The sequence below is a fragment of the Moschus berezovskii genome, chromosome 10 (genome assembly GCF_049115385.1).
Source record: "Moschus berezovskii isolate FMDL1 chromosome 10, NW_MosBer_1.0, whole genome shotgun sequence".
Lineage (NCBI taxonomy): Eukaryota > Metazoa > Chordata > Mammalia > Artiodactyla > Moschidae > Moschus > Moschus berezovskii.
The window spans coordinates 87758255-87780080 of record NC_142469.1 but is presented as its reverse complement, the minus strand read 5'-3'; the positions used below and the strand labels follow the sequence as shown (position 1 = coordinate 87780080).

Here is a 21826-nt window from a genome sequence, read left to right as displayed (position 1 = left end):
AGACTCCTATTCTTTTTACAAATCACAAAGCATGCATGGACTAAATTCAGGAAGGATACTGAAAGTGGACAAATATCTCAAGTCTCAAGCGGGATAAAATGTTTTAGGCTAAAGTAATGTCATAAATGTCTAGAGGGCATATGCAATGAGCCTTTGATTAGAGTAGCAAGACACACAACTGAAGCTCATAGAGACACAATCTGACACCGCATAACAGAAGTGGGCAAAGCAAAGAGGAAAGGATAATATTGTATTTCTATTTGACTTTGTATTGTGTTAATACTGTATTCCTTCTAATCAAGGAGGATCTCCAGAATTAGTGACGTGCCTAAGAAATTCCAAGGCAGTAAACTGGAAAAGGGAATGCCTACCCACTCCAGTATTTTTGCCTGGAGAATTTGGTGGATAGGTCCACGGGTTGCAAAGACTCAGACATGACTGAGTGACTAACACTTTCACTTCAAGCAGGTAAAAAGTAACAGAAAACATACAAACTTGGATTTTCTAGATAATTCTTTCAAGTAGAAAGTGTAGGTCTTTACAGTTTATGGCAATGGACATGTTCTCTTAGATAAGTATTCTCACAGAAGGTGTTTGAATTTTATAAGGCAAGTCTAAAGAAGGAAATATTGAATAATATATAAGGTGTTTGTTATGTTAAGCAACCAATTTTGAGAGATCTGCTAGATGGCTTTAATCTGAGCATCCATCTAGATTTTCAGAGGGTAAGGATGAATGAGGAGACATACAACCAGATCATACTACTTTCCTTGTCCTGTTGTTAAGAGCTAAGGGTTACTTCATTCCAAGAAGATACAACTCAGTATGTAGAAAAAGCAATTCCGTAACAGTCTTGGTGCCCACTAACTGGTCTTAGAACAAGTGTATAGAGGCTTCAGCCAGGTATAAATGTGGCAAATATGAGTAAGAGCCATTGGAAAGACTTAAGAAGCAACTTTCTGACTCCGCCTACAAAGGACCTTGGACTTGGTACACAGGTTTCTATTTCTCCACCTGATTTCTATCAGGTGGCCGATGAAAGTTCAGTATTTGAATTACACAAAACGCTCTTACTTGTTATCACAATTTACAAGTGTTTTCTCATTCTTCTCCTGGCTCTTCACAGGTTAAAATCTATAGAATCTCATGGTGCCCTGGCCCTCCAGGTAGAGATGATGGGTGATTAACAGATCAGTGAAGGAAGTTAAGTTAGGAGGGAATCTAACTGAAAACAATGGAAATCAATGAAGCCAGAGTAGAACCAAACATTAAGCAGCATTTACTTAAGTGATATTAGCTAATGGCACCACTGAGTAAGTGAAGTATGAGCTATTACTGACTTCCCCTCTCAAGTTCAAAAATACAAGAATGATCACAGGCCCATATATTTTAAGTCTGGGCTGCTTAAGAAACCATTACAGGTTGAATTGTGTCCCCCTAAAATTCCTGTGCTGAAGTCCTAACTCTCAGTATCTTGGAACGTGACTGTATTCAGAGGCAACGTCTTTAACGAGGCAAATGAGATTAAATGATGTCATTGAGGGCCAGTATGACTGTGTCCTTCTAAGAAGGGGAGATTGGGACAGGGATGCACAGAGGAAAAAGCATGTGAAGATACAGGCGAAGGAGGCTGTTTGCAAGCCAAGGAGAGAGACCTCCGAAGAAATCAACCCTGCGGACACCTGGATATCAGAAATGGGAAAAACTAAATTTCTGTTGTTTAAGCCACTCAGTCTGTGGCGCTGTGCTATGGCAGCCCCAGTGCAGAAGCCTATAATTAGCCCTGTTTTCCCTCTGAGAAGTCTAATATAAGACCCATTTCTTTTGTGGTTAAATGCAATTTACATCATACTCACAACCCCAACAGGAAAAGCCAATACAGCCAGCATCCAGTCCCGGAGAGAGATGAGCTTCTTGAGTTGTCTTTCCTGTTCTTGGTTCCCACTTCCTCTAGTCAGAAGACTGGAAAGATCAGTCAGCACACAGATGCCAAAAAAGACAGCTTGGATAACCTGGAAGGAGACAATGATTGGTAGTAAGTCAATAAGATAGAAAGAGACCCAACCTGGAGAAGAGCAAACCAGCTATACCTCTGCAACATGACATAGGGTAAGAGAGGATGGAGAAGCATATTTAAAGACCTGGCCCTGAAAAAAGAAAACAACTCGGATATTTACAACTTGCAATCATAGGTGAGAAAATCCATCTTAAAACACTACTTCCATTTTTGCTAAGGACAAATGCAAAACATGAGTGAGCAGAAACTGGTATCAGTTCTCAGAATGACATATCCCTTATTTTAAAACATCACATCTGTGGTTTAGCAATATTGACTAGTGCAATTTAACAAACATCTAAAAAGTGCAAAGAAAAAGATAAAGAAAAAGATCAATAATAAATAAGACAATTAAGTCTGAATGTGAAGAAACCTTCCTATGATTTAATGTCTTAGGGTCAAAATTTTTTCCAGCAAAGGAAGTGGTAGAAAGCTTCTAGTCCTTGAGTCACAGAGAAATCAACCGAATGCAATCAAGACTGAAATAGAGCAATTTTCTGTTTTCAAACTTGAACTACATGACCTCCGTCTGAAGTTTTCAATCTTTATGAAATAAGATCTTTCCGAAGTAAGGTAAACTTACTCACCCATTTTCCCCAAAAATGTACAACAACTTGTACATTCCAAAATCAATGACAAATTGAATTACTTACATAGCTATGCTTACTTGGACCATCACAGAGACCATTGAAATGCTAGAGCCCAAATATTTGTGAAATTCCTAAAGTGAGGGTAAAAGTGTTGGTGATCCAGAGCTACGAGTGAAGGCAAGCAGAATACTGTAACATAACTTGGCAGATGGTAATTCTAACTATGCAAAGGGCAGAAAATATATTCCATGGGCTCAATGTCATACCCATTTAGCACCAAGAACAGATTCAGGGGAATTTTTCTAGTTACATTTACAAGAAATAATTTACTGATGATGTATTTGTACAAGATACAATTTTGCTCATTATGGTTAGAAAACATAACAAAATAATTTTCTTAGTGGATTATCATCTTGGCAGTGGAACGAATCTGTGAAAGTTCTGTTCCTCATTGAGGCACAGGACAAAGTGGGGAGAAGGACCCTCAAAATTACCTGATTCTATCTCATGGAAAAGCACAGACACACTCAGTTTTGTTAAGCATTCTGGTTAAATTTTTATCTAAGCCACTTGAAAAACTCCCAATAATGAAGATTCCATCATCAGGTAATACACCAGGCTCTTTTGAAATCAGCAAACCCTATTGTTATTAGTCATTCTTAGCCAGAATAATGTTCTATTCTTCTTCATAACTTAGCCTACTTTTGCCGTCAATGACTTAAGATTTCTTGCTTTCCTACAACCAGAAAAACCAGAGTGGGAGAAGCTAAGACTGCCACATTGAGCATGGCACAATTAAAAGTGTTGGCAAGAATCATGCTATGATGACCAGAAATAATTTAAATGACCCAGGGAATAATTTGTCACTTGGGAAAATTTTCCATCACACATCTGACCTTTATGTCAACCCTAATGGGGTTTGAGAAATTGGGGAATAATACGGGAGAATAATAATCTCTATTACAATCTGGTAGTGAACATATTAAAAGGTGCCCTCCCTTATCAACAATCAGGGAAATGCAAATTTAAATCACAATGAGATAGCTTTTTTCTCATCCATGTAACTATTGACTACTGTAATTTAATTCTGACAGTACCAAAGGTTATAAGGATAGAGAATAGCCAGAATTCTTATGGTAGGAATGAAAATTGGGAAAACCACTTTGAAGAAAAACTGTTAGTGGCTAATGATCTAAAAATTCATTTACTCTTTTATCTAGTGACTTCACTATGAAGTCACATCTACAAGAAAGTTAATTTCAGCATTCACTGCTTCAATAAATGAACACAATGTAAAATCTCTTACTAGCTGACTAGCTATTAGTCACAAGCATGACTAAATCACGCTACAGTCATACAACAGAATTCTAAGCACACATCAATTTTTCACTCTCACAACAAAATACTAAATAAACAAAAAAGGAAACAAAAAATGCCGCATATTGATACCGTTAAAACAAATGTCAAAAAATGCAAAGATAAATTCAAAGATGCATGCATAGGAGGTAAAATATGAAGAAACACATAGAATTAATAACACTAAAATTAAGTACCTCTACAAGGGCTTCCCTGGTGGCTCAGAGGTTAAAGCATCCGCCCAGGAGACCTGGGTTCGATCCCTGGGTCGGGAAGATTCCCTGGAGAAGGAAATGGCAACCCACTCCAGTACTCTTGCCTGGAGAATCCCATGGATAGAGGAGCCTAGTGGACTATAGTCCATGGGGTTGCAAAGAGTCGGACACGACTGAGCGACTTCACTCACTCACTCACAAGGAGGATGAGATTGAAGGAAGGATACAAGGGCCTCAACTATATCAGTATTTTATTTCTTAGGTTGATTATTGGGTATACAGAAGTTTATTATAGTCTTCTCTATATATTTCATTACTATGAAAATTTTCCAAATAACTTTAAAAAGAGTGGTTTTCTTACTTTTGGAATATAGTTAACTAGTTTCTTTCAATTCCCTTCCTTCCAAATCAGTTTCCTCTAGTTTTAAAGATCAGCTAATAGTAGCAGAATTTAGTGAGCTCCAACTCAAGTGAATTAGGTGAATTTTAAAATACCATGGTCAACTAACAGGTACCATATTTGTCCCTACCATAAACTAGACATTTGTACTAAATATAGAAATTAATTTTTCATATATTGAGCTTTTCCCCTCTGTAATCAGCCAGAGAAACCTGTTTTTTAAAAAGCTCACGTGATGAGATCAGGCTACTGTGGATAATTCTCCTTCGCCATATAAAGTAATGTAATTAAAGGAGTGATCATACTCATAGGATCTTCCAAAACCCAGTGGGAGGAGATTATGCAAATGTGAATATCACTGAGGGTCATTTGAGAATTCTACCCTCTATAAACACATTCTCAAGAGCCCAATTAGGATATACAGGTATTCAAGTTCTGACCAATCAAACAGAGAGGCCTTACAGACGACAACAGGCATTCAGTAGAGACCCAAGACACTTAATACTTAAACAGCAGTGCTAAGATGGCCCTGGAATAAACGTGACTCTAGATCTAACCCAACAATATTTAAAAACAAGCCTCAAAGAAAAAACAATCAGGCTGATCTATGAATAACTTCAGTTCAGTTCAGTCGCTCAGTCATGTCCAACTCTCTGCAACCCCGTGAATCACAGCATGCCAGGCCTCCCTGTCTATCACCAACTCCCAGAGTTCACTCAAACTCAAATACTAGCAAATATAAAATTCTATACTCCTTAAAGGAGGAGAACAAAATCCAAACATTTAACAATATCCAACATCCAATCAAAAATTACTAGACATGCCAAGAAACAGAAAGTTCTTTAACCAGGAGAAAATGAATTAAATAAAAATAGGTATAGAAATGACAGAAATATTGGAATTAGAATACAAGAACATTAAACAACTAAATTAAATTAAGTCAAGAAGTTAAATGAAAACAATAAGAGAAAAAAATGTAAAGAATCAAACTGAACATTAAAAGTGAAAAAGATATTACCTGAAATTAAAGTCACTGCATGGGAATAATAGATTAACTACTACAGAAGAGAAGATTTAAAATTGAATACACAGCAAAAATAAACTATCCAAAATGAATCAAAGAAAGAAAAAAAGACTAAAAATTAACAGAACCAAAGACTCTTGAGAGTCCCTTGGACTGCAAGGAGATCCAACCAGTCCATCCTAAAGGAGATCAGTCCTGGGTGTTCATTGGAAGGACTGATGTTGAAGCTGAAACTCCAGTACTTTGGCCACCTGATGCGAAGAACTGACTCATTGGAAAAGACCCTGATGCTGGGAAAGATTGAGGGCAGGAGGAGAAGGGACGATAGAGGATGAGATGGTTGGATGGCATCACCAACTCAATGGACATGGGTTTGGGTGGACTCCGGGAGTTGGTGATGGACAGGGAGGCCTGGCGTGCTGTGGTTCACGCGGTCACAAAGAGTCAGACATGAATGAGTGACTGAACTGAACTGAACAGTGAACTGTAAGAAAATATCAAGCAATCTAATATACATGTGTTAGAGCCCTGAAGAAGCAAAAAGTCATGTAGAAAGAATATGTGAAGAAATAATGGCTGATATTTTTCCAAATTTATTGAAAACTATAAACCCACATGTACAAGAACCTAAATAATGGAGCACATAGAAAGAAAACTACACAAGCATAGTGTAATAAAATGCTGAAAATCTGTGAAAAACAGGAAATCTTAACAGTCACTACAGAAAATGGCATCATGTACAGAAAAATAAAGATTAAAAATATCTCAGACTTCTAAAACAAACCAAGTCAGAAAACAGTAAAATATCTTTAAAGTTCTTAAGGGGGAAAAACCATCAAATGTGAAAGACTTTTTCAGACAAATAGACAAATAGTGCCAACAGACTTTCACTAAAAGAAATGTAAAAGGAATTGAGAATATGATACCAAATATAACTTCAAATTTAAACTAAGCAATGACACTTGCTAAAATAGTAAATATGTGGATAAACATAAAAAATTTATCTTCTGACCTGTTTTATTTTTAAAGATAAATGACTACTTAAGGCAAAAATATAACAATATATTGTGAGGTTTTAAACATATTTGGAAATAAAATTATGACAATCATAGCACAGAAGATAAGAAGGGAGGAATGGAAGGCATACTGCTGTTGAATTCTTAAGTTACATAAAAGTGGTATAATATTAGTTGGCAGAAGACAGTGACAAGTTAAAGATGCATATTATAAATCCTAGAGCAACCTCCCAAAGAATAAAATGGAGATCTTTAGCTAGTGTATTGGTTTTCTGTGCTGAAAGACAAATAACCACAAACTTAGTAGCTTAACACAAAAATTATTAGTTTATAGTCCTTTAGGTCAGAAGTCCAGATAAGTTAGTCTGGCTTCTATGCTCAGGGTACCACAATAGCAAACTTACAGTGTTGACCAAGTTGGGCTCTTATTTGGAAGCTCAAGAAAAGGATCTACTTTCAAGCCTTGAGACTTAGCTCTTTTACACTATAAAACCGAAGTTCACGTTCTCTTGTTAGCTGCCAGCCAGAATCACTCTCAGCTCCTTATATCTGCTCTCCAATTCATGTACGATGGCTCCCTCCATACTCAAATTCAGAATATCAATTATTCTTTATGCTTTAGATCTTTTTAAATCTCTGTTTTCCTCTTCTGGCCTGAAAAAGCTTTCTAACTTTAAGGGCTCATGTGATAATAAGATCAGGCCCACATGGATAATATTCTTTCTTAAGGTCAACTGTTTGTATATCAGAGTTTAATCAGAGGAGTTGTAGCTCATTCATTCACAGATTCCCAGGATTAGAGTGGGACATCTTTGGGGGCCAGTTTAGAAATTCTATCTACTGTAAATAATAAATATTAGAAATAAAATGGAATAGTAACAATATCAAAGTAATCTAAAAGAAGTCAGAAATTGGGGAAAAGAAACAAAGAACAGATGACACAGAGGAAAAAAAAGTAATTCAGCAGACTTTAATCCAACAATGCCTATAATTACGTTAAATACAAATGGTTCAAAGTTTCCAATTAAAAGGCAGAGATTGACAGATTGCATTTAAAAAACAAACAGCACTTCAAGTATAAAGATGTGGATTTGTTAAAAGTAAATGGATATGAACACTAATTATAAGAAAGATGAAATAGCTATATTAATATCAAAAGAAGGTTTCAAGATAAGTGATATTACCAAAAATAAATCATGATAAAGGGATCAATTCACTAAGAAGGCGTAATGATCTTAAATGCGTACTACCATAGTTGAACTTCAAAATGGAGGGAGCAAAACCTGATTTAACAAAGATTTTAATTGCTCAATAAGCTTTTTTTAAATAAATAAATGATTCACTTGTGATTGGATAACAGATGCTTTTATGAAGATTCAAAGTGCAAATGAAAGGAGAGAAATAGATCATATTCCAGAAGAGAAAAACAAAAGTTCTGCAAATATAAATGTAAGAGTCTAAACATTTTGCCAAATTTAGAAGATTAACAGTATTATGAAATCTTATACATCTCTACAACTGATTCCTCTTCTTAACCACTGGTGTTGTCTAACATAGCAGTCCCCTCACCGTTACCTGATGGCTACCCTCTCACTGTCTGGAGGTCTCTCCAGTGGCTCTCCCCTGCTTATGACCACAATATGGCTGCCATGCCTTAACTGCTGTGGAAGACCTCCCCAGAGAATGTGGAAATCAAAGAGAGGAGATACCACAAAACAATTTTCTCCCAATTTCCAAACATCAGGAGACACAGAGGGATGTTGGGTATTGCTATTTTTTTTTTCACTCACACTGGCTAATACTCAAAAGATAATACCTAAAACTTATGGAACAGTCCATCATTTCCTGCAGAGAAGCTAGGATTGACTTTTGGTTATTTGTTCATTTAAGAAGCAATCAGTCAATATTGTTAAACCATTTATATTTCTGCCACTTTGTTAAAATCTGACTTGCACTGACAGCTAACAAATCACATTAGAGACGTTTCACTCTGCTGCCTATATGTATCATGCTGTCCACTGCAACTTAAAATTCATGAAGTTAAGAATGTAAAAGTCACATGAAGATGCACAAGTGAATCTTAAGTAGGATTCCCTTGAAGTGTTATTCAGCTCCAGCCATTCTGCAGAGCTGGCATTTTCAAACCATCAGCTCAGCATGACATACATATACACCATCTGGCTTTGAGTTCTTAGCAGGCTGCTTGATCTTATTATTTTGTATCATGTGTAGAAATGAAGTGGTCAAATGTACCATATCTCTCCAAGAAATATAAATAGAAATCTATCAGAGTGGAAAAAAAAACTCAGGATATTCTGCAGTCATTCCAGCATTTATTCCTCTAGAATGTTCTCTACTGTTTAATTCGTTCTGCATCTTCCATCCAACCCCTCAACTCTCCCTGGCAGGAAATCACAACTTATTTACTGAGTTATTTTATGTTTAGGATTCACTTCCACAAGTGTGGAAATGTACCCAAATTCCATTCATGTCTTCATCTTTCTTGACATGAGTATCTTTATTAAATTAACATTATTTTCCTTTTTCTCTGGAATGCACTAAACTATTACAATCCTGTTTGTACTAGAGGGCAAATTCATTAGACTTCTAACATTTATTCTCAAACATATAGGACATAGTTTATCAAGAATGGATTTTATTTCATTTTACTAGGTCAACTTCAATATCCCCAATTACATGTAATTGCACCAAAGCTATAGTCTCTATATCAGGTTATGTCATTACTTCAGTTGCTAATTTTTACATTTCTGAATAATTGGCCAAACTCAGGAAAGAACTAAGGATGCACCAAAATAGGAAAAGTAGTATAAGTAAGAAATGGAATCATTATTTGTATGAACTTTAAGACCAGTTAAAGGTGTCTTGTCCTTTGGGAATAAGATTCCTTATAAATCAACATACTGCATTTTGCTCATATTTTACTTTCATAAGATTAATGCAAAGAGTACCATAATGCTTGTTTTGAATATTTTGCTTAAAGTTAATTTTTAGACAGAGCAGACAGAGTAAACAAGAAGATGGAACTCTGAGGGGTGGCAATGAAATTGGAGTGATGTGGATCATGGAATGAAGGAAAACTGTGGCGAGAACAGATGGAAAGAAGGCAGTGAGATTTATAGGTGTCATAAGGGAAGGCCTGGAGGAGTCCTCTATATGAGGACAAGAGCATTAATTAAAGGGGAGATGATAAAGAAGAAATGAAAAATCTATCTAAGATCTTCAGTAATCAGAGAATAACATTATGTAAACTCTAGTAAACCAGGAAAGAATGGAATAGATAGACAAACAGATGGAACATGCCTATATAACATGCACAGCACGTGTTGTGTTTGTGTAATTTCTCCTATGCAGAAAGGTGAATAACACATTTGGAGAAATGGTGTGAGCTGAAGGCCTTTCAGATTCTCATACATCATGTGGCACTGTATAGTGAATAGTGAAAGTCGCTCAGTCATGTTCGACTCTTTAACACCCCATGGACTATACAGTCCATGGAATTCTCCAGGCCAGAATACTGGAGTGCCTTTCCCTTCTCCAGGGGATCTTCCCAGCCCAGGACTTGAACCCAGGTCTCCTGCATTGCAAGCAGATTCTTTACCAGCTGAGCCACAAGGGAAACCCAAGAATACTGGAGTGGATAGCCTCTCCTTTCTCCAGGGGATCTTCCTGACCCAGGAATCGAACCAGGGTCTCCTGCATTGCAAGTGGATTCTTTACCAACTGAGCTATCAGGGAAGCCATGGCATTGTATAGCATAAACAGTTATTTTGTTTTCAGTTCATAAAACTTTCAATGTAGTCCTTGCTCAAAACCAATCCATGGCAATAAATGTGTTCAATGAAGAGTGAATCTGAAGGAGTGAAATACCAGTTGAAAAAATACAAGAGCTACAAAATAGCAGTACCATAAAACACAATCTTCTAAGGGACTCCCCCTTCATTCCACAAATGTCTTACTTTTTAATAGTGCATAACTCCTTCTTATCAAGATCAAGAGTGAACGCCAACAGTAGTTTGGCACCAAGGGACAGTGATTCAGTATGAAATCAGATGAGTGAATTCAGCAAGGATTTCTTCACACGTGCTTCCAGTGCTTTCCTTGCTGGAGACATCTGAACATCTCTGGCAATTCTACAGAATGGAGCCCATCGGTTACATGGAAGCCATCGTTAGTTACATGTTTGAATGCTACTCTGTAGAGAAACCAATGCATTAAAAGGTACCACAAGCTCTTTCTGCCTCCTTCATCCTCTGAGACTATTTCCATCAGACGTACTGCCTGGTGAATTTTCCACCACTACCCTTGGAGAGAGTTAGCCTGAACAAGCCAAAATGGTTCTTTCACTCTAATGACTGTAACTCTTATTTTTCTAAATCCGCCATTTAAGTGATGTGCTTCAAGCCCAAGTATTTTCAAGGAATCTTCACCACAAACATTTTTGAGGAGATGGATTAATTGCATCATCAAGCCCGTGGTTTTCAGAATGTGATTCAGAGTCCTTGCCCATGTACACAGACATTTACCTCATTCTTTACACTTGTATTCTCTACTAGTTCATCTATGACAACATTTTACCTCTTTGTTAAGAGTATTATAAAATCCCTGGGTTCTTATAGCTTGAGATGGTATGAAGCCAGTGCTGGAAGGGTCCTACCAGTAATCAACTTAAGTGACAATGTAAAATCTCAGAAAAAATGAAAGGTCCCCAAGACATTTTAAAATTCATTAATGATACAGAAAAATCTGACAATACCAAGTGAGGAAGATGGTGTGGAGCAAAGCTAAAAGGAGTATATTTTGGCTCAATCACTTTGGAAATAATAAAGCTGAGGATGCATACACATATTAGTGGTCTTATGCCTGTCTCCTGGTACCAAGAGTATGTAACATGAAATGAGATTGCTGTTTTAGGTATATGCTTCTGTCCTTTAGATGAGTATGAAATTTTTAAAAAGTTAGAAATGGTACTGTAATTTATTACATTAAGAAATTAAGAAGTACATTACAGTTCTCAATTACTCAGGTGACAAATTAAATACAACCATTGCTTTCTTCACAAAGTTATCACCTAAAGTTTCTATTAGGAAACAAGATATTCTTATGGTTAAAAATAGAGTTGACCCTTGAACTGCACAGATTTGAACTGCATGGTTCCATGCGTACATGGATTTTTGTCAATAGTAAATACCATGCTACTACATGATCTGTGGTTGGGTGCGTCCACAGACGAGGAATCTCAGATACGAAGGGCTGACTATAAAATCATACACAGGCTTCTCTACTGCATGAGGGCCTCTAATTCCCACCTATTCAAGAGCCAACAGTAACTTAACGGACATAATTCTGAGTCATAACTAACTTGGAACATGATTTTCTTGTACTTAAAAACTGGTGATAGAGCAACTTCTCACCAGCTACCTGTTTTACACATGGCAGTGTACATAGGTCGATGCTACTTTCTCCATTCGTCCCACTTTCTCCTTCCCCCGCTGTGTCCATAAGTCCATACTCTGTATCTGCATCTCCATTCCTTCCTTGCAAATAGGTTCATTTACTCCATTTTTCTAGATTCCATATATATGCGCTAATATACGATACTTGCTTTTCTCTTTCTGACTTACTTCACTCTGTATAACAGCCTCTAGGTTCATCCACCTCATTAGAATTGATTCAAATGCTACATAACACAGGGAACACAGCCTGGTGCTCTGTGATGACCTGGAGGGGTGGGATGGGAGCAGAGGAGGGACTCAAGAAAGAACTGACATATGTATAATTATGGTTGAATTGCACTGTTGTACAGCAGAAACCAACCAACATTGTAAAGCAATTTTCCTCCAATTAAAGAATAAATAATAAATAAATAAACCAAGACTTTAGATCATGCATGGAAAAAAAGTAAAAAAACTGGTGACATTTAGAACACTGGATGTGTAAGCTTATGCTAGGTTTTAGATTTCATTGATTTTTTTTTTTAAGCAGGGTACATTTAATACAAAGATTGATTAGGTTATCATAGGAGAGTAACTATTACATGTAAAGAAGACGCTAGATGGTGTCCTGGGGCTCAGGGAGAGCAGCCAAGGAAAGAAGAACTTGAAAGAAGTCCCCTACCCAAGGATGGGCTTCAGACCTCACTGAAGACGGCGGGGTGGTGGTCAGGGAGACGCTGGAGGTACAGGTGAGCCTCTGCCAATGGGCAGGTGCACAGGAGTTGAGTGACCATTGTGGGCAGGAGACCTGGAGCAGGTGGTGGGTGCCCAGGTTGGTGGGGAGGCACTGCAGGGACTGCACACCCCCTGCCTGTAGCTGGGGCTGAGCAATACTAAATGTTCTTCTACCCACACAGCTGACCACTGGGACAGCAGCTGGAACTGTTAAGTGACGCCCCATCCTTCTGCAATGACTCTTCAGTGTCCTTTACTGAGAAAGCTCAACATCATCTTCAATGTAAAGCAGAAATGCTTAAAAGGTTATGGAAGAGCAGGTGTTACAGGGTGAATTTGAAGCTGAGAGACAATAGCTTTCTTATTTAACTCACCATGACTTAACTGATATTTTAAGAGCACTGCTGACAATACTGTAATTATTCTAATGAAATGCTAAGAAAGAGGGAAGGACATTTGCTGTTAGTTATTCAGACAGACAGTCTGACCTGTCTCTTGACTTTGGGTCATTTAATTATTTTATGCCACCTTCTATAGATAGTATATCAGGAAAAGATGATGGAGATATTATCACAACATTTTAAATATGATGCAACATTCAAAGTGGTCAAATTTGCTGCTACTTTGTGGTTGCCATTGTTTAGTCACTCAGTCATGTCTGACTCTTTGCAACCCCACAGACTGTAGCCAACCAGGCTGCTCTGTCCACGGGATTTCCCAGGCAAGAATACTAAAGAGGGTTGTCATTTCCTTCTCCAGGGCATCTCCCTGACCCAGGAATCAAGTCCTCATCTCCTGCATTGGCAGGCAGATTCTTTACCACTGAGCCACCAGGGAAGCCCAATTTGTGGTACTTGTTAGATAGATAAGGTTGAAGTGAAAGACCTAAACTAAAATTTGCAAGGATATTGAAAATTAACGAATCTTTATCACATCTTTCCTGTTCGTATCTGAATTGTTTATAATAACAGAAAGTACAAAACAATCCAAATGTGCACAAAGCAGACTCAACCATGGATAAACAGAGGTATAAAAGCATAATACCAGCAGTGAAAATAAAGTACCTAGAGTTACAGAGATTAATACAGATGATCACACAAGTATAACACTGAACAATATACAGAGTGAAGTAAGCCAGAAAGAAAAACACCAATACAGTATACTAACGCATATATATGGAATTTAGAAAGATGCAAATGATAACCCTGTATATGAGACAGCAAAAGAGACACAGATGTATAGAACAGTCTTTGGGACTCTGTGGGAGAGGGTGAGGGTGGGATGATTTGGGAGAATGGCATTGAAACACGTATGTTGTCATATGTGAAACGAATCACTAGTTCAGGGTCAATGCATGTTATAGGATGCTCGGGGCTGGCGTTCGGGGATGACCCAGAGGGAGGATAAAGGGAGGAGGGAGGTGGGAGGGGGGCTCAGGAGGGGGAACTTATGTAAACCTGGGGCGAATTCATGTCAATGTATGGCAAAACCAACCAATATAATATTGTAAAATAATTTGCTTCCAATAAAAAATAATTACTTAAAAAAAAAAGCAAGTCTGAGAAGACTAAAAAAGTATCACACCATTTAAATAAAGTTCTAAAAGAAAGGGAAAAAAAAAAAACCACAGTATCACACCAGGGACACACATGTGGTAAAACCATAAGGAAAAGCAAGACAATAATAACAATAAAATGTTACCGAGAGCCAAGTGAGAGTCTCCTTCTCCCTACCCCAGCATGCATTTTAAGTTACCTTTTGTTTTTTCCCCCTGGATTCAAGTGTAATAAAATCATCATGAGTGCTGCTATTTTATGAACCCCTGACTCTCTTGCAGGCACACGGGGGCAGAGTATGGTTTTTGTTCAGTGTTGTATCTCTAGAGATTGGCACGACATCTGGGGTGTAGTATTAACACATATCTACATTACAGAATTAATGGCATCTAATTACAGAATCAATGACAGTGGCAAAGACAGCTGAGTAGAGAAGGAGGGCTGGTAGAAGGATGGCCAGGAGATGCAGAGGGCCCTGTTAAGAAGGTGACTGCACAGCTATATTTCAAGTGATCTGCACTATTGTAGTGCAGGTTTCCCCACTCTCCAAGAGTAGAGCATTCTTATGAAGCCCTTCACAAGCTGATAAGGGTAAAGCAGGAAAGCAATGACCTTAGGACATATCATGCAACAGATGCACAAAATAAACTGACATAAAGTATTAGGCCACCATAGTTTTAAGCTGAGTGTGGTGGAAGAAGCTTGGTGACATCCCTGTCACTGCTCTGAAGCACATCAGTTCAGTTCAGTTGCTCAGTCGTGTCCGACTCTCCGCGACCCCATGAATCACAGCACGCCAGGCCTCCCTGTCCATCACCAACTCCCGGAGTTCACTCAAACTCATGTCCATCGAGTCAGTGATGCCATCCAGCCATCTCATTCTCTGTCGTCCCCTTCTCCTCCCGCCCCCAATCCCTCCCAGCATCAGAATCTTTTCCAGTGAGTCAACTCGTTGCATGAGGTGGCCAAAGTATTGCACTTTCAGCTTTAGCATCAGTCCTTCCAATGAACACCCAGGATTGATCTCCTTTAGAATGGACTGGTTGGATCTCCTTGCAGTCCAAGGGACTCTCAAGAGTCTTCTCCAGCACCACAGTTCAAAAGCATCCATTCTTCGGCGATCAGCCTTCTTCACAGTCCAACACATCCATACATGACCACGGGAAAAACCATAGCCTTGACTAGACGGACCTTGGTTGGCAAAGTAATGTCTCTGCTTTTTAATATACTATCTAGGTTGGTCATAACTTTCCTTCCAAGGAGTAAGCGTCTTTTAATTTCATGGCTGCAATCAGCATCCACAGTGATTTTGGAACCCCAAAAAATAAAGCCTGACACTGTTTCCACTGTTTCCCCATCTATTTCCCATGAAGTGATGGGACCAGATGCCGTGATCTTCATTTTCTGAATGTTGAGCTTCAAGCCAACCTTCTCACTCTCCTCTGTCACTGAAGCACATACAATTCACTGTAAAGCAGAAGCTGAACTCTATCTCTTCCTTTCATCTTTTATTTTTTCCATGTAAAAGTGAAAATCCTCTACAGATTTCTCTCAGTTAGCAAAAAGATACTAATGCAGGTCTTTTATAATAAAAGCCAAGTGGTATACAGCAAGCGCTGGAAAATCTGGGTGGGGGGGTACCTGCATTTGTTTCCAGTCGTGCTCAGCGCCCTAGTCCAGGGCATGCAGATAGAACTAGTGAGGATGAGGGTCAGCAGGGAAAACCCACAAGGCCCTAGGACAGTGCTGGTGTCAGGAGGTGAGTGACTAAAGAGCTAGATCATGGGGTTTAGGGTGGCTAGAGAAAAACACAAAGTCAGGAGAGTGACAGAGCACGAGGGTTTTTTTTTTTGGGGGGGGCGGTCACAGATCTAATGGGAGCAAAGAAACTGAATGGTGGGAGCCTGTGGTCCAAGAATGACCTAGAGGTCAAGCTGTTCTCAGTGACCAGGAGATCAGGGCTGGCTACGGCAAGCAGCTCCTGGGAGGTTGTGATAAATGTCAGCAGAGTTGGAGAGAAAAAAATATCATGAGCAGTGAATTTTATGTACTAATGTGACTGTAAACTCCTGGGGCAAAAAAAAAAAAGTTAAAAAAGAAATTGGAACCAAAAATACAAAGAAGCATAGGTTCTGAAAAATTATCACAGATACTTTAGAAACCTGTCAATTAAGTATATCAATAAAAAATATGTTTATAAACTATGAATATTAACTGAGTGCCTTGCATCAACAGAAATACAAAGAACATTTTTACTTTCAATTAAAGTAACTCATCTTCTTTTGACCCTGCCACATTCCTGATCTCATAGACACACAAAGTATGTTTAAAAGCCAATAAATAGCACACACACACACACACATAAACCCAATGCTGTCATGGACAGAACAATTAAAAATGATAAATATATTCCACAAAGGGATAAATCTCACTTTTATTATGGGTAGAATAAGGAAGGCAAAACAAAAATTCTGTAGAGTTCCAGCAGATACTCATTTAAAATATTCATTTCTTCTTCAAAATACTATTCATCCAGGAACTTCTCCTAAGAGACTCTAATTTAATATGACCCATTATGAAATCAAAATACATTTAAAAGTGTAAACTCAACATTTTGTTAATATGCATAATAAATAAAATGCAAAAACTAAGGTGAGAAAAAAGATCTACCATATCAAGAATTAATATTTTCATAAATAGAATGTTTGTGATTCACTGAGAAATGCATCATAACTCCAATAGAATAATGATTCAAGCACATGCAAAATATTCATAGAAAGAAATGTTATTTTCTGTTTATAAAATGCCCCATACACAGGAACTTGTCAGTATAATTTTGTGTATTTTCATTAAATTTCTATAATAAGACTCAAAATTATCAATGTAAGGCATATTAAATAAAATATTAAAAAAATAAAAGTATAAACTCAAGAAGAAACAACCTAAGAGTTCTAGAACCTCAGAAAACAAAACAAAACAAAATACATGTTTTATGTTGCTTCATAAGGTACATTAACTTATAAAGCTAGCAATAATTTTCTCAACAGGATAACAAACAAATGAAAATAATCTGTTGGTTAGAAATCAGAAAGTATACTAACTTTTATATTAGGAAGCAAACTAAAATTTATACCAAATTTTAAAGACAGCTGGGAAACCCAACTTTATGAAAAACTGTCTTGTCCAGCGTATAATATACTAAATTTAGTAAAAAAAAAAAAATTTTTTTTAACTTAATAAATTTCTAAGTGATTCCAAATAAGATTTTTCTGAGGAGTAGCTTTCAAAAATCAGAACCACTAAAAATAACTCTATTTGAAATAAATACCACGATTTTAGAAAAATCAAATGTTTACTTATGTTTCTAAGAGTTAAAACGTGAACAGTACAGCCGTGGCCACTTGCCAGTGAGAAAGCCCAAACTGTGAACCACACTGGAGTTGATCCTAAGAAAGTGATTTTAATAGCTTCTCCAAATAACTAGTTGTTTAGTCGCTAAGTAGTGTCCAGCTCTTTGGCGACTCCATAGACTTCAGCCCGCCAGGCTCCTCAGTCCATGGGATTTCCCAGGCAAGAATACTGGAACGGGTTGCCATTAGTGATATTTTAATGGCAATTCTGGTAGGTGAAGAAGGAAGAAACTGGGTGGTGGGGGAAGAAGGGAGGAAAACAAAGACATGGTAAATGATCTTTGGGAGGAAAGATTTATGTAATGTTGTCTCTGTCTGTTTGGGCTCTGTAATAGAAGCAAATAGACGGGGAAACAGTGGAAACAGTGGCTGACTTTCTCTTTTTGGGCTCCAAAATCACTGCAGATGGTGATTGCAGCCATGAAATTAAAAGATGCTTACTCCTTGGAAGGAAAGTTATGACCAACCTAGATAGCATATTAAAAAGCAGAGACATTACTTTGTCAACCAAAGTCCGTCTAGTCAAGGCTATGGCTTTTCCAGTGGTCATGTATGGATGTGAGAGTTCGACTGTGAAGAAAGATGATCGTCGAAGAATTGATGCTTTTGAACTGTGGTGCTGGAGAAGACTCTAGAGAGTCCCTTGGACTGCAAGGAGATCCAACCAGTCCATTCTAAAGGAGATCAGTCCTGGGTGTTCATTGGAAGGAACGATGTTGAAGTTAAAACTCCAATACTTTGGCCACGTGATGTGAAGAGCTGACTCATTTGAAAAGACCCTGATGCTTGGAAAGATTGGGGGCAGGAGGAGAAGGGGACAACAGAGGATGAAATGATTGGATGGCATAACCAACTCGATGGACATGGGTTTGGGTGAACTCCGGGAGTTGGTGATGGACAGGGAGGCCTGGCGTGCTGCGGTTCTTGGGGTTGCAGAGTCAGACACGACCGAGCGACTGAACTGAACTGAACTGAATAGAAGCACTGCACACTGGGTGGCTTATCAAGTGAAATTCATTCCTTACAGTTCTGCAGGCTGGGACGTCCACGATCAGGGATCTGGGGTCTGGTGAAGCCCCGCCTTCTGGTTCACAGATGCAGTCTTCTTGCTGTGCTCTTACAAGGCAGAAGGGTCAAGAGACTTCTGTGGGGTCTCTTTTGTAAGGGTATAATCTCATTCACTAGGGTTCCACTATCATGACCGAATCACCTCCCAAGGGTTCCACCTCTTAATACCATCATCACCTTGAAGATTTTAACATATGGATTTGGCTGGAGGGGGGCACAGAAGATAAAAAATTTACTCCATAGAAAACGTAAAGTTGTAATAAGCTCATACATTCTGAAGAAAAAGTTTATATATACACTTCATCGTTAATATTACATGGATGTTAAACTTAGAGTCAATAACTCTCTTGATCAGAATGCAGTAGCTGAAGGTTAATGCTTCAAACTAGTAAATGGTAGAAGAAATGACGTAGTTGAGAATATGGGGTGGGCAAAGAAGACCTAATCTAGCCATCTTTTCTATCTTAATTGACATCAGATGCTACAATTGAACTAGTATCTAGAGATGTTCATCAGATTATCTCAAATTATTGACCATGAGGAAGCTTATATATATACATAAGCTTGCATGTGCGCTCAGTTGCTTCAGTCATTTCTGACTCTCTGAAATGCTATGAACCTTAGTCCTCCAGGCTCCTCTGTCCATGGGATTCCCCAGGCAAGGATACTGGAGTGGAATGCCATTTCCTTCTCCAGGGGATCTTCCTGACCCAGGGATTGAACCCATGTCACCTTTATCTTGTGTACTGCAGGAAGATTCTTTACTCAATGAGCCATCTGGGAAGCCTATATATATGTATATATAATCATACATATATGTGTGTTTGTATGAGGAGGTCATGGCAACCCACTCCAGCATTCTTGCCTGGAGAATCCCATGGACAGAGGAGCCTGGCAGGCTACAGTCCATGGGGTTGCAAAGAGTAAGACAGGACTGAGCGACTAAGCGCGCACGCGCGCACACACACACACACACACACACACACACACACATAATATTTGCCTCAGCTATTGTTATAAAAATCTATTACTGATACTGAATCCAGGACAAATGTTTTGGTCAATACACTTTCATGACATCGAAATATCCTGAATCAAATCTCCCCAAATGCTGGATCTGAAAACTCTTTCCTTTTAGTGGCCTTCTCTTCCTTCCTTATGCTGTGATGGTGCTAATCGCACGTATCAGTGCACTGAGCAGGATTTATAGAAAGGGATGAAGGTTTCTGTCCAAGACCCTTTATCCAGGTAGAAGCCCCAGATCCTGAACACTAGGGGAAGAAGGGATAAGCCACCTAGATAACTAAGTTTGAAGTGTTCCTGAGCTACTGCACACACTTCACTGCTAATCTCTTTATCTCTGTGAAGGCTCCACAGTTCTGGAAACCCTACTTCCATGGGGAGTATGAGAGGCACAGGGCTTTAGCGCCATTCTCTCCCATGCACACAGTATGTGCATCTATTATGATATGGACCAGCTGCCTGTGTGTTTTATTTAGGTCCAGTGGCTGTTACCCATGAGCAGAAGTGGGCTTTACTCCACTTAAGTATTGTCCTAGACAAGGATACCTCTTGAGAGTGTAGCATATTATGAACATTATTCCCTACTTTTGAATTGCTTAGTCTTCAAAACTCTTTGATTTAAACATATATGTGGCAAAGTTTATGAGTGTTTGATATTTAAATTGAGCACATCTGGGAAAATATCTTAACGTCTTCTGGTAGCCAGAATGCTTCCAGACATGAGCTTAGAGACGTGTTAGTAAGTGATAAAGAGAAAGTGCTATGAAAATTCTTTCTTAGGAACACTCTCCAGAAGGTCCCTATAGGAGCGTCTTTGGCAACGTTTTTACTTAGGTCTCTCGATTCCCTCTTTGTTGTAAACTCTTAACAGTTACTTATTAACATAAAGCAACATAAATGATAGATCTTAGGCTATGTCATTAAATTCATTTCTTTAATTCATTTTTATTTTACTGTAGTAAGAACACTTAACATGAACTCTACCCTCATCACATTTTAAGGGTATCATACAGTATTATTAACTACAGGCACGATGGTGTAAAGATGGTGTAAAACAGGTCTCTAGAATTTATTCACCTTACGTAACTGAAACTTCGTAACTGCTGATTAGCAACTCCTCATTCCCCTCTGCCCAACCCCTAGCAACCACCATTCTATTCTGTTCTGTGAGTCTGATTATTTTAGAAAGCTTCTATAAGTGGAATCATGCAATATTTGCCCTTCTGTAACTGGCTTTATTTCACTTAGCATAATGTGTTAAACTACTAAATTCTTTAAATTGAATAAATCTAGTCAGATGTGAAAAAGCTCTCTACAGATACATGATGATAAAAGCATGTTTACACAACCATTTTCTGGAAGGTGTCATTGACCTAGAAAAATTGGTCCCTGTTTTAAGTCCAATCAACAGGTCTGTCTTACCTTAATTTTGAAAGCACATTGTAAATAATGTATATCTCTATTTTAGTAATACTGTAATTTTGGACCCAAATCCTTTGGTGTTTTTCCAAATCACTGTGTTTTTAGGTAGTAAATTTAGAGGCTAAGGTAACTATTTCTACTTGAACATTATCACAAAATATTCTGCACAGGGTTGCACATAAGTGATGCCCAAATCATCTTCATGCCTGAATCAATCCCTGATGAGAAAATTCTTTAAATCTTTTAGGCCATGAGGACAACATTTAGTAAAAAAAAAAGTTTTTGGTAGTCACCACAGTGTATAGGGTATAAAGGCTATACTTGAAATATACACCAATCAAATTGTGCATTAAAATCATGATATATTGCATTTTTCCAAAAGTATGTTATAGCAATGATCATCCAGTCTAGGCCTCCTCTGGTGGGTCAGCAGGAAAAATAATCCACCTGCCAATATAGGAGACATGGGTTCGATCCCTGGGTTGAGAAGATCCCCTGGAGA

At 38.2% G+C, this 21826-nt stretch overlaps 1 protein-coding gene across 2 annotated transcripts in view; it reads right to left on the bottom strand.

Annotated features, from left to right (window-relative positions):
* AIG1 (androgen induced 1) overlaps positions 1–21826 on the bottom strand; it is a 278823-nt gene that overhangs the window by 188648 nt on the left and 68349 nt on the right. For both annotated transcript variants that reach the window (XR_008686926.2, XM_055433558.2), the window contains exon 2: positions 1857–2012. Coding sequence is in view for 1 of the 2 variants with exons in the window: in XM_055433558.2 (XP_055289533.1) it covers positions 1857–2012 (156 nt within the window). In the remaining variant the exon portion in view is untranslated. The remainder of the gene's footprint in view (positions 1–1856; positions 2013–21826) is intronic.